Source organism: Notolepis coatsorum, assembly GCF_963971535.1.
Source record: "Notolepis coatsorum genome assembly, chromosome: 7".
NCBI lineage: Eukaryota > Metazoa > Chordata > Actinopteri > Aulopiformes > Paralepididae > Notolepis > Notolepis coatsorum.
Genome location: NC_140171.1, coordinates 27,366,616 through 27,382,413, shown reverse-complemented (window position 1 = coordinate 27,382,413; position 15,798 = coordinate 27,366,616). Strand labels below are relative to the sequence as shown.

Below are 15,798 nucleotides of genomic sequence, written 5' to 3'. Positions count from 1 at the left end.
TGTGATGTCGATTGATATGAATAGCGCGTTACATTAATATAGAGAGATGAAAACAATACGAGGAAATGGGCTACGTTAATATAGAGAGATGAAAACAATATGAGGAAATGGGCTACGTTAAAATAGAGAGATGAAAACAATACGAGGAAACAGGCTACGTTAATATAGAGAGATGAAAACAATACGAGGAAATGGGCTACATTAATATAGAGAGATGAAAACAATACGAGGAAATGGGCTGTGGAACTGAAGGACTTGGGCTGTGGAACTGAAAGCTAGACGCAACACGATTGGGCGCTGAGAGAAGCGTCAGTGGCCAATCAGGCCGCGCAAACCGAACGCGGAAGGACAACCACCTTGGGGAAAGTATTCACGCCCCCCGGGGGCGTCTATGCTTTAGGCAAGTGGCTTGTCCTTCCGCGTTCCCGTTTTGCGCTCTGATTGGCCATGCACGTTTCTGGTCATGTGACATGTGCGCCAATCGTGGGACGGCAAGTTCTGCGCCTATTTCCGGGTCTAACAGCCTGCAAACTACCTAACGCCTAGTTTATCACTGGTTAAGCTTAGGCAACTCTTTCGCAGTTGGTTAAGGTTAGAGTTTGGAATCAGGGCAGGCATTCTATCGCCATGCTCTAAGACAAACTCTAACCTTAACCAACGAAAGAACGCCTAAGCTTAACCGTCCAAAAACTTGCCGGCCCACGATTGGCGCACATGTCACATGACCAGAAACGCGCATGGCCAATCAGAGCGCAAAACGGGAACGCGGAAGGACAAGCCACTTGCCTAAAGTATAGAGGGCCCTCGGGGACAGGGGGGAGCGTTCTCACTCAGACGGACACACCCTTTTCTGGTGCGATCCGGCTCTGATTCGACCCCGAATGGTGAGTGAGAAAGGGCCCTTTAACTCTGTGGGCGGGGGAGGGACGTCCAGGTGAGGGGAGAGGAAATGAGGATACATGGGGAGGGTAAGGGGGGGGGGGGGGGGGGGGGAGGTGTGAACAAAAGTCCTTTAAAAGGAAACTTTACCACACTGGTAAACTAAGGCGGGGTAAACCGCTTTCCGTCTTTCGCAAAACCCCACCGGAAAAGCCAACACCATGCAGCCACAAACACCGCCTCGCTGGAAGGCGACACCCGACGTATTGCGCTACAGTAGTAACCTTAGGGGACAAGTGAAGACAATGCTGGGTGACTGTCTGCATGTTACATCAGTCATCTCCTCCTCTCTCCTCCCCCTGTTGCAACTGAGAGCCAGGGCCTTACAGAGACTGGAAGCCGCGGTTTCTGCAGCAGCTCCAGATTGGCGAACATTAGGTCTAATTACATGTTTAGATTGCATAGCTGAAATAGCTGATGTTAAAACACAGGTCAAACGAGGAATTACATAGACTTATTTTAGGCATTGACCAAATATGGGTGTGCAGGAAATGAGCTTCTAGACATCTAGGAAGGACTGTAAGAAGGAATAGAAGGAGTACTGTATACGGAGCCCACATGCAAAATGTGCATAATGAGACATATTTTGAAGATATTTGACAAGACAAGCTCTTTCCTCTCAATCAACAACTACTGACGCTATACCTGTGAGCAAGGCACTTAAAGGACAGTGCCTTTTTCTTTTTACCCAGGCCCAATTTAAACATCGTCTGTCATGATGTTGACTAGCACATCCTCTCACCAGGCTCCAATCCAATCCAATGGGACAAGTGGTCTAGCCTACAAAAACCACGATACATGATCCTTTTCTAAAACAGAAAGCTCACTGTATAATCAGATGTATCTTCATATGTTCCACTGAGGAAATAGCTGCAAACCATACAGTGCATTTGACATTATAATGAATTTCATAGGCCTTGTGTATCTAAGTTGCCCAGTTACATGCACAACAGGCTTATGTAACTCGTTATAACTTTTGACACGCTGTACAGTTGAATGACAACCATTTCCTCAGTATAACCCTATATGAAGACACACTGTTGTGAGTTTCCTGTTTTGGAAAAGGATCATGTATCGTGTTTTTTGAAGGCTGAAACACTTGCTCCATTGGATTGGATTGGATTGGCCTTGGTGAGAGGGCGCAGCAACGATAGGTCAGTTGTGTATAGAGACAGATTGTGTGATAAAACCATAAATAAACACACTGGCAGATGCATACTGGGTGTTTTGTTTTGTTGTATAGAAAACATTGCATGAATTGATGAAGATTATGTACTTTCACATTTGAAGCCTGCCGACATCAAGAAGACGCAATCAGAGACTTTAACATAACCTTTAGAGGTTCAATGGATCGAGGTTTGAATGGTCCCAAGCACTGAAATACACAAACATCATATAGAATGAGTACTTTTACTTTCAATACTTTAAGTACATTCCATATCAAATGCTTTTCTACTTTTACTTAAGTCGAATGTCGTATGGAGTACTATTTCATATGGGTATTTTTACTTAAGTGAAGGAACCGTCTACATCTTCTTGGACCCTCCTTTCCTCTTGGAGTGGGTGAGTTTGTTTTTACAACAGGCCACAAACCACACGGTTAAGGATCCCAAATTATATTTCAGTGAAGACGGTGAGGGGGCGGAGGAAACGCTGCAACTCTGTGAATCAACTCAGTGTGTTTGCGTGTCTGTGTTTCGTTGTTTGGTTTCCGGAAAACAAAAAATTAAAACAGAACACACCTTCACGCATCGACGGGGGACAGGCGGCCCGGGAGGAAGTGATGCAAGCCTCTTAATTGGAGGATGTAGTTATATAAGTCCTCCCTGCTTCCCTTCAACACATCCACAAATCCTGCTCTTATCGTCTCTCCAGGCTTCCATACTTAGGACCATTATAGGCACTTCAGTCTGATACCAGACACTGTGTACAAGGACAACAGCAGTAGCAACGTAGCAACGCTGGTTATATTCTATCTCTGACTCCGGTTCAAGTGCACCAAAAAAAAGGTAATCAATTATGTATTCACTAATTCTAGCATGATAATATTTTTGTGTTTCAATATTTAATATTTTCAATTATTTTACTTTTTACTCTCGTCAAATTATGTGGTATTTATGATTACATGCTAATATGGAACTGGAGTTAGTTCTCTCCACCCACTTGTTGTGAGTCTTCGTGTACGTCTTTATTTGAAGTGATTTATTTGAAATCCTTGTTTTCTTTTTTTTAAATGTACCATTTCACATGCCGTAACAGTGTCATCGTCTTGTGTCCATTGCAGAATGAAGGTTGCCGTGATGATATTCTGCCTGGTGGGAGCCGTTTTTGCAAACCCAGTAAGTTGGCCATCCTGAAACTAAACATGTTCACTCTAAACTATTAAAAGTTAACATTATTTACATTGATGCATTCTTGTTTAGATTCCTACTTGATGACAACGGATGCATCTTTGCATACTAACAAGCTATTTGTGCACCACGTAGAGGTGTGCTGCGTAAAGTGGGGCTCACTCGCATGCCAAATTTGGCCCTTCACAAAAACAAATGTGGCCCCCAGAGTATTAAATATTCTGAATTTGAATATTTTTAATGATTACATTTCATAACGTCTAAGAGGAGGTACAGGTATGGCAGGGTAATAGTAGAAAGACATATATATAGGCAATATTAGATCTGAATATAAAGAGACATGAGGGGAAAAAAGATGTGTAAACATATATAATTAACTCTGAATAACAGAGTGGTTAAAAGAGGTCTGGGAGACTTCTGTGCTGTTCTGAAAAGGATGTCAGACAGTTGATTGATTTGATTGATTGAAAACTTTATTAACAGATTGCAGAATGGGTACAATACAGTACAGCTCAATACACACAATTGTTAAGGGGATGCAGACCAGAGAAAGACTTTCGTCTTGTTTACATCAGGGTCCCCCAGTTTCTTCCACCACCTTCATACTGGCCCAGACCTCTAGGGGATGACAGGACCAAAACCACACAGAAAAAACACCACACATGATTACAGAACCCCCCCCCCCCCGCCTCCCCACCCCCAATTATGTCTATCCTGTATCCTGTGTTGATCCTTACTTGACCATATTCTGTTTTTCTTGTTTACAGATCTTATACAAAGTTGTTTTGGAACCAAGCGGGCTAGAAGCAAACGTGGTGAGTGCAGTCAGAAATGCAATCGTATACCGAGGGTTACGTTTTGATTGTGGGTTTGAAGGGTCTGGGCTTGAAAACAGTAAGCATACGCATATTTCACTGCAATTACACGGTTTTATTTTCCTGCGCCGTCTTACCATAGCAGAAACGCTGACAACAAGTGTTTTAACTCAGATTTGTCCAAAACCTCATGTTGATCAGGGATTTCATGACTGTTGTTTACCGTGCAATAGCTTGTCTGGGCAATGGTTGACAGCTGGATTTTGAACGAGCAAGATGACTGTGGATGTTTGAAATTACAGGCTCTCATTAAAAGGATTGTGTTTTTCTGCTGCCATTGTTTTTCAGACGCTAAGTTCCTCTGTTCCACAGTCATCATCTGAAAGTGACACTTCAGAGCTCCAGGTAAGTCCTTAATATGAAATAACGTCACATGTAAAAACACATGTTATTTACAGTACATATAATCTTTATCTACACTATTTCACAATTTTTGTGAACTTTGTGGATATCTATTTCAATGTGTGTGTGGCCTTCTTTTTTAGAGCTCTGAAAATACCTCAACTGAAGTAAGTTTGTTTCTTGAATCTCTCCTCAGCTCAGAAAACACACCAAAAAAAATCAAGAGATAGTTTCTGTCCTAAAAATGTGTCTGTGTCGTTCTGCTTTCTCATTGTCAAACACCAATGTTTTTGTTTTCAGAGTTCAGAGTCGGAATCTTCAGAATCCATATCAGAGGAGGACAAGGTGGGCAAAAACGTGGTTCTCAGACATGGTGTCCAGGGGAGGTTGAATGGATTCCATTGGGCCCACAAAACAATATGGGGAATAGTTTTTGATTGCATTTCATTCCCTAGAAGTCAGCCCAATGAGAGAACAGGCAATGACAAGAGTGACAATTCTGATCACAGGTTTCACTTTCTCCATTGTTAGGTCCTTGACTACAGTAGAGATGGTTAGAGGGAATTCTGGACTTAATCGTATCTAACAAAAATCTTATCAAAATGGGGAAACCACTGGGCTAAATTGGCATTCAGGCTGCAATTTCCATTGTGTTGGAACACAACCGTTGTATAATTTTCTAAAGCTGTCCGTCTTCTTCTGTCAAGCAGACATCAGAGGAGAGTGACAGCGAATCACTTGAGGACAGGGTAAGATATTCTGATATTCTGATATTCCATTGAGCATGAGCAAACAGAATTCAGACATAATATGCATGGAACCTTCTTCACTGATTGAATAACTTCAGATGAAGAACCGTATAGACTGTACCTCTGTTTCAAGTTTTCGGATGAGGGATGTTTCCAAACCTAATTGGCAAACTGTAGTGATGCATTCATTCATAGTTAAAGACAGTGGATGTTGTACTTTTGGGTGATGTTTTTGGTGATGTTGTATCACATTGACTCTGGTGTTGTATCACATTCACTCTGGTGATGTTGTATCACATTCACTCTGGTGATGTTGTATGACATTCACTCTGGTGATGTTGTATCACATTCACTCTGGTGATGTTGTATCACATTCACTCTGGTGATGTTGTATCACATTCACTCTGGTGATGTTGTATGACATTCACTCTGGTGATGTTGTATGACATTCACTCTGGTGATGTTGTATGACATTCACTCTGGTGATGTTGTATGACATTCACTCTGGTGATGTTGTATGACATTCACTCTGGTGTTGTATCACATTCACTCTGGTGATGTATCACTGACTTTACAGTAAAGCATCAAATACAGCTGCCCAAAATATTTCAAAACAGGACTTATATGGTTCTTCAGGCTTGATATTGTTCCTTCGACTTACCTTAGTTTGACGCTCCATGGTGTAGTTGTTGTTAATAGGTCAGTTATTGTGATTTTCTCTTCATTTCCACAGACTTCTTCTATGGAAGAAACCAGAGATAACAGCATGGCCAGTGAGGAGAATATGAGAAAGGTATCTGAAACATTCCTTCAGCTGTAAAAGATATACTGTATTTCAAAGGACTTACATTATGTTACATATTATTCATGTTCAGTAGCTGTGAGTGGCACTAGCAAATAAGCTACTGTCACTCTTATCCTTTCTTAATAAATAATAGCAAAACTGTAATTATGTTGTTTTAAGTATCCACTCCTACGTTTTACTTGAGTGTGTTTTATTTTGTGTCAAAAGTATAGTGAGCGCAATGCGATTTGCTTTACAGGTCGTATTCATTTCTGATGAATTGAGAATTTTCTTTTTGCCTGGTACTCTTACTTCTAAGTAAAAGTACAGCTACACAGTACAGTACCAATCCTCAACTTCAGTCAATTGTCACAGAACCAAATGTCCACTTCTAGATTTATATTCTGTAGTAGTAATATATATTCAGTCTTTCCACCTCTGATCGTACGTTCTTCCTATCCATTGCTCCAGAGTGTGTTCGTGAATGTCGTCCGGGTCCTGAGCGCCGAGGACAACAGCAGCAGCAGCACAGAGGCCACGGTGACGGGACACCCAGACCTGTCGGTGACGGACAGCCCGACCAGTTCTCAAAGCAATGAAACAAGTCAGGAGAGTCAGAGCAGTCAGACTCAGAGTACCAGCAGTGAGAGCAGCGAGAGCAGCGAGACCAGCGAGGTCAGCGACAGTCGAGACTCCAGCAGTGAGAGCAGCGAGAGCGATGCCAGTGACAGTGTGGAACAGGTCAAAGCTAAGTGTCAGCAGAGTGATTCGGAGTCGAACAGCGCTGATTGCGAGAGTGAAGAAGGCGTCTTTCAGGACATAGGGGATGACGCCTTATCCCCTATGGGTCACCTGGCGATGCCCGACAACGAGGAGCATCGGGAGTTCAGTTTAAGGAGATGATATGTCATCATCAGGCATTACAAAAATGTATCAATCTACTGGTGTTACATTTGTTTCTATGCACACATGCACTACACAGCTACTACTGTCTTTTTGCCACCGTGCACTTCCTGTGTTTTGGACGAGTCTGCCTGAAGACCGACTCAGATTGTCAAACTATTTGGTTTGTCTTTGAAAAACACGTACATTTTGCCTGCTCCCACCATTTTTGTAATGATGTGATTTTATTTTATAATGTTTGTCGTTTATTGTTATATTGTCGCTGCTGCTGTTTGTTGCCTAGCACGAGAAGCCTTTTTTGTAACTTTGTTTTGATATGATCAATAAAAATTACTATAATAACCTAATGTTTTCTTATCATTGTCAATATTGTTATTAATAATAAAATCACAAATCTTGAATGGATAGAAAGGGCCATTCTCAGTTTATCATGGCAGTTCCCTAGCCTACAAAGACGGCTTCCAAACCTATTTTATTTAGAACATAGAACAAACAAGCATTACAATTTGCAATATAAGATAAATACATAAAGAGGACATAAAAGCCAGAGGCTAAAAAAAAAAGGCTCAGTGAATTATGTTGGCCAGAAACCACTTTGTGATACATTTTTATTATTTCACTTTTTTTCTGTGCACAGACACAATAAATACAAACAGGTATACACCCCCCACACATAAACACACGCACAGTCACAGTCCTCTATCATTACACCTGGGTAAAACAGAGTCCATTCTCTTCGGTTCAAAAAACAAACTCAGCAAGACCGAAGGCTTCCATAGCTGAATTATGATGAATTGAAAATGGGGGACCCTGATGTAAACAAGACAAAAGTCTTTCTCTGGTCTGCATCCCCTTAACAATTGTATATATTGAGCTGTACTGTACTGTACCCATTCTGCAATCTGTTAATAAAGTTTTCAATCAATCAATCAGTCAACATTGGGATTTGAAAAAACGGGAGAGCTCAGCTGCTCTCTGCTGAGCTGCCTCGTCGCTGCCATCAGCTGGTCAAAACCTGTATGTACCCAAGGACTGGGTGAACTACTAATTGCTACATTAAATTAATCAGATACCTGGTTGAAAGTGAAATGCTGTGTACATCCCTGCATTAAATGAATGGAAGTGTCAGTGTTTCTGTAGAGGAGATGGAACGCCTGCTCTTGTCGGCACTGCGCAGCCGTGGAATCGCAAGGCCATAGATTTAGGCTACGTTTAGACTAGCGTTTTGTGAACAGAAACCGCAAAAGTCATCTTGCGGTTTCACTTTTAATTTTGCGTTTAGACGAGCGTTTTGGGGTGGAATTCTCTGTGCAGACGAGGCTGTAACGACGGAGAACCGCTGTCACACGATTGGCGCATATGTCACATGACGTGCTGTGAAGACCCGCCCTACTCTGCCTCTGATTCGCAGACTGTGGATGGGGAATGTGATTGGACCAAATCAGAGTCACTCACAGACAGTGGGTCCACTCACGCCACGGGACAGATTCTTGTGTATTTAACCCTTTCACTGCCACACGACAGCCGGTTGTGTGATAGTAAAGGGTTAACCTTCTGTTGTGTGGCAGTGAAAGGGTTAAAAGTACTGCCAATGTAGCCTTCAGGTGATCTCCGTTGATAATAGTCAGACATACTTGCTTTGTTTACGTCTCGGCTACTGGCGCATACCTGCTACCTGTGACGTAAGCAGTACGCGCGACCAGAGCCGTGACAACCCTTTCGTCATCGTTTTAACAGATTTATACGGTTTAACAGTTTAGACGAGAGCGCAAAGCTTTTGCGTTTCTAGGAATTCCACCCTGGAAGGTAGTCTCACTTTTTTGCGGTTTCACCCCGTAAAAACGCCGTTTCCGTATAAACGAAAGGCACATCCGTAAAAATATTTTTGCGGATTCACCTGCTAGCGTTTCCGTCTAAACGGGGCCTTAGAATAGATATAGAAAGGGCACATTGTGGTGTATCATAATTAATTTGTTGAATACAATAGGATTTTTATAATGTTGATACAAATTAAGGAATATTTACACTAAGTTCTCTTTTACCTCTTCTTTAATTCATTCATTAATTTAATTGTAGGTACTGTTTATATTGTACATAGTCCTGTGTGTTGTATATTGTGTCCTATGTTACTTTTGTGTTTATTGTCTCTTTCTATATACACCGTGGGAAGGGTGCAAGGAATTGAATTTTTCTGTATGTCTTGCACAAATTGGAAAATGACAAAGTTGACTTTGACTTTTAACTAGTGCTGTCAGGCGATTACAAAAATTAATCTAATTAATTACAGGATTTGTAATTCATTAATCTAATTAATCGCATTTTAATCGCATAATCATTTTATGCCTGATATTCTATATTCTATAATCATATTTCAAATTGCATGTGTCCGGATGGCAGAATTCAGTACTTGTAGGAGCCAAAGCTATATATTTAGGTTATTGTATTATATAATTGTCATAATAGAACATTCTAGAACATTTGTGATGGCACAGTATGATCATGGTCGAACATTCTAGAACATTTGTGATGATGTCATAGCCGAACATTGAACATTCTAGAACATTTGTGGTGATGTCATGACTGAACCTTCTAGAACATTTGTGTATCTATATATTCAGCAATTCTCTCAGCCAGGTCAGTGTGCATCTTGAAACTGTGCTGAGCGGTACTGAACAGATAGACTAAACAACATAGATTTTTGGCTTTCCAGTGTGGAGGAATTTTCATGTGTCGAGTCGGCTGTGATTTTGGAGACTGGGAAAATACAGTTTTTTTTACCTTGTAGTAGTGACGTGAATATTTAGGTAAATAGATTTAGGACCACTTCTGTAAAGAAAGACTTTGCTGTGGGAGAGAAATAAACCATTTGGATATCTTTGTTTTACATTGGAGCGGCTGTGGACATTATTTTTCTTTATCAACGAACGTACTACTCACGAGTAAGTAATTTTAACCAGTAGAGTGGAACGTTGGCCCTCATAGTACTGTATCTACAAAACCTTCTGTTTAATCATCTTCCATTGATTAATTTGCTTAGATTTTTCAGGTCTGGTCAATTTGAGCATGGTGTTATTCACAGTCAAAGATAAAAAAAATTGTATTGATATTCTCATTTGATTCATTACAATTTACTCAAGCCTAGTAACAGACACAGTATTTCGGACACTGGGAATACATTCCCTGAGATCCATAGATGTCCCTAGAATCAGATACCAAGAACATGCAAATGGACCATATAAAAAAAGTTTGTAAATGTGTATTCTATGTTCTTATGGAATGAATGAGATAAAAACATTTAATTTTTTTTATTAATTTTTAGTTAATTTTCATAACGCGCTAATTTGCTGTGTAATTAATTAATCTAATTAACGCGATAAACTGACAGCCCTACTTTTAACATGTGTCTATAGTGTCAGACACTAATTGTAATGTTAAAAACGGATACTGCTGTAATATAAAGTGAAATTCTACCATGCCTCAATGTATCAACTTTAAACATACACTAAATGTTAATGTTAGAAATGTTCATTTCCATTATTTCCACCATGTGCAACATTTCCTAAGAACAGCAATGTCCATTCTATCAACTCCAAATCTGTAAATTCTCCCGGTGCATGCAGTAGTAGAATTGCTGTCTTGTTTTGGATGAATGAGTAGAAATGAAAAATGGAAATCTTGTTTTATTAAAGTAGTTTTGACATGTGATATAGATCAGGGGTTCCCAAACTTTTCAGGCCGGGGCCCAGAAAATAAGGCGTCAGAGAGCCGCGGCCCAATGCACATCGTCTGGCTTTTTTTTTTTTTTTTTTGTCAGGCGACAAAATACTATTGTTGCTTCGGTTGTTTTCAGCGTTTTATGTGCATAATCTGTTATTTAGTTTGAAATGTTCGTTGAAATAAGTAGATTTTTCGTTTTTGTTTATTTATTAAGTTAATATAAAACCATATAGTCACATTTTAGAATACAATAGAATAGAATTTTAGAATACAACTAGAAACACTGTCCTGGCCTGCTTCTAAGTTCAGTGGCCCGAAAAAAAAAAAAAAAAAAAAAATGTTTTCTTTTTTTAAATCATCTCGCGGCCCATCCGTGGCTGCATGCGGCCCACCTTTGGGTCGCGACCCCGACTTTGGGAACCACTGATATAGATAAAGATATTGTTTCATTGTGTATTGATTAACTTTACATTTGCGCTTCATTACTTTACAAAAGTTATACTGGCACATGGGTCTAATACAGTGTTAGATTCTGATCAAATCGGCCAGTATCACGTCTTCTTGTGTTATCCTCTCCATCCACTCCTCTGCGTTGTGTACTTTTAATGGTCCTGACGTCTCATATACTGGCTGATACAATCCCTATCTCTCCCCGTTAGTGCGATCCGCAAACCATAATAATTCTCCACCTTCGTAAGAATTCGACACTTTGACACAGCGTAATACCTTTCTTGGAAGAGCGTTGTTTATTCAATAAACAGAACCTCATAATCAGATGTTATCAAATTGTATCATCCTTGCTATCGTCCTTCTGCTATTCAGTCCAATGGTGGTCAGGCCTGGTCGTTAGCCAAGACCATCCTCGTGGTAGCCGAAGCTAATAATGATGTGGCATCCTTCCCCCCCCCCCCCCCCCCCCTCTCCGTGATGAGAGGAGAGAGTCTCTAGTCAGATTGTAGTCTGCCCTTAGCCGCTCTTGGTCTGGCTTACACCCGGAACCACTGTCCGCTTTATAGGATCTTCGTCATAGCAACGATAGCCCGCCCCTCTTCTGGTTGTCATGCGACGTGCTGTCATGACAACCGCTAATAACCTTTCACACATTTTAAACGTTTCATTACTGTTCCATTACTGATGTCACCCCTCTCCCTCGCTCTGTGCCGCTATCAGCTTGTTGATGTGTTCCAGATCGGAATGTCAACATTCGGCCCTGCTCAGTGTGGTGCTCACAATCACCCTGCTCGCTCTGAACCACCGTCTCCTGCTTCCACCACCGTCAGCCTGCACATTTCGACCCTTTAGATGCTCTCATCTTCCCCCAATCTATACATCACGTACATTGAAAACACCCCAAAACACCCGTTTCCTTCAACAGCAATGGATTATGGGTAAATGCAACGTTAAAGCAGTGCCAATGTAAGACTGACTTTACATTAAACGAATGACAATAATATAGTATAAAGTAGGGTATTATTTGGACTAAAGAATGGTGTTGTCTCACCCTACTCGCATGTTGAGGGAGAGCACCATACATTATACACTGAGAAACCACGGCAGAGAGTCGGGAACAACCCCACTTTGCCCAACAGTTTTGTAGGCAATCGTCTTCCGGTCTGACTTCCTGTGCTAATGGTCTAATCTACACTGCAACCATTTTGTATAAATAAAAGAAACTGGAAAAATACGCGGGGGGGTTTACAGGTAGTATGACGGCTTCTCAGTTACAGTGGGTGACAATATATTGTCACAAGGAAATATGAAATTACATACCTAGGTTCCATACTAGAGGAAAATCTTTCCTGTGACAAAATGGCATCCAATGTAATAACAAAAAGTCAACCAATGAACTAGATTCTTGTACTGGATCTCCTCTCTGGTAAACAAGAATACCCTGAAGACTCTGGCAGGAGCACTCATTCAAGGGTACTATGACTATGCTTGCACCTCATGGTACCAAAGCACCTCAAAGGCGCTAAAAACAAAATTACAAACATCACAAAACAAACTGGTCAGACTACTGCTTGACCTTACTACTAGAACCCACCTCACCCCTGCCCACTTTGACAACCTAGGATAGCTTAGAGTAGACGACAGAGTACAGTAACTTGCAATGGGCCTGGTCTACAAGATACACTACACCACTAAGGTACCCATGTACATGTCAAAATACTTTCCAAAGGTCAGTGAATACCACGACCACAACACCAGAGGGAGCTCCACAAATCATGTTAAACCCAGATTCGGCTCAAACAAGGGACTAAACATGATTAGCAATTATGCCACATCAATGTGGAACGCCCTACCCACAGCTGTAAAGGAATGTGAATCACTACCCACCTTCAAAACCTCTCTAAAAGAGCACCTACACCACCGCCGACCCACCGACCCAACCTCCTCCAATGTACAATTTCTTCCCCCTCAAATGTATATACTCTCTTTTTAGACTATTTTTTTACTCACAAACTACTGTATATTTGTAGATCTGGTATGTCATAAATGTCTAGATGTAACAGTACTGTCGGTCATGTATATGTCATAATGTTATGATGAGTTGTACAGTGCCCCCCCCCACCCCTCCTACCCAACCCCCCCCCCCACCCACCCAACCACCTCCAATGTACAGTCCCCCCCCCCACCTACCCAATCCAATGTACAGTTTCTACGTCAAATGTATACTTTTTTTTTCTGGACTCTCTTTGTATCACAAACAGTACCGTATTTACAAATCTGGTATGTCATAAATATATAGATGTAGCAGTACTGTCTATCTGTATGTCATGTTACGATGAATTGAAAATGGGGGACCCTGATGTAAACAAGACGAAAGTCTTTCTCTGGTCTGCATCCCCTTAACAATTGTATGTATTGAGCTGTACTGTATTGTACCCATTCTGCAATCTAATAAAAATTTCAATCAATCAAAGTCACAATTCACAATTGTATTCATAACAAACCACTTTGTTAGCGCGTGTTACTACGTGTCCGACGAGGCTGTGACTACAAGTGGCCGCTTAGCTCAGTTGGTTAGAGCGTCGTGCTAATAACGCGAAGGTCGCGGGTTCGATACCCGTAGTGGCCATTGATTTTTACTTTTTGTTTAACGCATTCAATGATTCATACATTTTCACTCTAGTGTGCAGTGACAGCGGATGTTGAACGTGATGTTACACTGTTCCAAGTGGCCGCTTAGCTCAGTTGGTTAGAGCGTCGTGCTAATAACGCGAAGGTCGCGGGTTCGATACCCGTAGTGGCCATTGACTTTTACTTTTTTATTTTTTGTTTAACGCATTAAATGATTAATACATTTTCACTCTAGTGTGCAGTGACGCCGCATGTCAAACACGGCACGCGCAGGTAAAACCTTTATTCCGGCCAACAGTTTATGCAAAGGTTAAAATATATATCCACTTATATATCCACTAGATGGCGACAATGTACATACCATAATGAAGGCCATAGCCCATTTCTCAGTGTTTGTGCTGCTACTGCAGGGCTATTGAATTCTACAGAGATAAACTGTGATGAATACCGGCATGCATATTTATGAATGTGTGGAATGTTTCAACATCGTTATCACACCACACAAACTAAAACCCCTCCATACCTCCCTTTCCCAAACCGTTCCTACAACAGTTCCTACAACAATTTTTTTTTAATGTGTGGAGTCGTTCAATTACTTTGTAGTTACTTTATTAAATTGGGGACATTGATCTAAGACAAAAGTAAGTGTTATTAGGTACAATCATTATTGATATAGAATATTGAGTGTGAAGTATGACATATTGTAAGTTTGTTCAGGCCTTTCCTTAGTCCTCTGTCTTGGCCAGGGCACATGTGCATGTTTTGTTATCTCTGGGTCGACGACGTGTACATTTAGCTAGATGGGGTGAGGGAGAGACCTAAGTTTTGTGGGTAAATGCACAGATGCCATGTTTAGGATTGGCCAGCATGTGACTACACCTATGGACAGAGGTGAGTATAAAATTGAGGGCTAGGGGATTAGCTCGTTCTGCTTTTCTCTCTCTTATTGTTTTCTCTGCCTTTTCTCATCGCTTATTCTGCTCATATTCTCTCTTTTCTGGATACTCTCTTATTTCCTACTATTCTTCTCTCTCTCTCTACTTGCTACCATCTTTCATGCTGCCTTTGTCATTGATGTCTGTTGGGAATTGCTCCATGGACCACCTCACCTAAATAAAATATAATTATGACTTTGATCTTTCAATAAATACAAGACATACTGTATTGTTTGAACTTCCATTCTGTGTGTCTAATGTCTCACATTATTCTGTTTTAACCCGGAGTAAACGGACCAGCTGAGGTGTATCCAAAAAAATAATCACCCACAAATGTATTGTTTATTTTGTATTTGATCATTTAAATCACACTCTCTATAGTCTAGTAGTATTGCCTTAAATGAACACTGTGCAATAATAATAGGCACGTCACTAAAAAGCTGCACTATGTATCTGGTGCTCTGCTTTTGAGATGGAACCTCCTCCCGGCCACACTCTGGTCAGCTACAGCCTGGCCACCACTTCAGTTGTACTCGTAGATGCCACGTTTGTTTCTACATGATTGCTGTTGGCAAACTGGGTTCGGGAGCCTTGTAGGCTCGGTTGAAACGAGGCCTTCGGGACACAAGTAGCGCTCCTTCTTAAGAGAGATTGAATTTCCATCAGGAAGTTTATACTCAATGGCTTTGGAGACATGACAGCGGCTTCTCTTGATATCGTGCAATGTAGCATGCATCAGTATATGTCTATCACAGGCCCCTCTGCTTTCTCAAACGTTTTTTTGACAGAAACCGGTTTAGTCTTTATCCAGAGTAGTCGACCTGACAACAGTTCCACCCATCATTTGATTAATCATTGCTGATGGGAACGATATTTGAGGAAAAAGGAGTAGACTTACAAACATCTCAACAAATGGTTTTAGCAGGTTGGAGTTGTTGCCAAACACTGCTTCCAATGCTCCCATACATGTATTAAATAAACAATATGTCTCAACGGTCAACGTCTCAACTAGGATTGGGTACCGAACTCTACTTTTAAGGGTAGGTCCAATGCGTCGAACATGCTTTGCATCCTCGCCAATCCTTTATGCCCACATCGCGGTAAAACCCTTAATAACTAACG

General features: G+C 41.1%; 2 protein-coding genes across 2 annotated transcripts in view; one reads left to right on the top strand and one right to left on the bottom strand.

Moving 5' to 3' along the window:
• The window catches only part of sparcl1 (SPARC-like 1), a 35,268-nt gene extending 29,267 nt beyond the window's left edge, over positions 1–6,001 (bottom strand). The window contains 1 exon segment of the mRNA XM_084318225.1: positions 5,918–6,001. The gene's annotated coding sequence lies outside the window, so the exon portion shown is untranslated.
• On the top strand, positions 2,798–7,290 carry scpp1 (secretory calcium-binding phosphoprotein 1). The gene is made up of 9 exons (XM_084319167.1): positions 2,798–2,946; positions 3,223–3,278; positions 4,058–4,105; positions 4,454–4,510; positions 4,651–4,674; positions 4,808–4,852; positions 5,218–5,256; positions 5,990–6,049; positions 6,512–7,290. The coding sequence occupies exons 2-9, from the start codon at positions 3,225–3,227 to the stop codon at positions 6,941–6,943; spliced, it is 759 nt and encodes a 252-aa protein (XP_084175293.1). The 5' UTR covers positions 2,798–2,946; positions 3,223–3,224; the 3' UTR covers positions 6,944–7,290.
• The last annotated feature ends 8,508 nt before the right edge of the window (positions 7,291–15,798 follow it).

Excerpts from the sequence above, each read along its gene's own strand:
- scpp1 (XM_084319167.1), top strand. The coding sequence starts at position 3,225 with ATGAAGGTTGCCGTGATGATATTCTGCCTGGTGGGAGCCGTTTTTGCA. Across the intron at positions 4,675-4,807 it reads CTGAAAATACCTCAACTGAA|AGTTCAGAGTCGGAATCTTC; the intron begins GTAAGTTTGTTT and ends TTTTGTTTTCAG. Across the intron at positions 4,853-5,217 it reads CCATATCAGAGGAGGACAAG|ACATCAGAGGAGAGTGACAG; the intron begins GTGGGCAAAAAC and ends TCTGTCAAGCAG.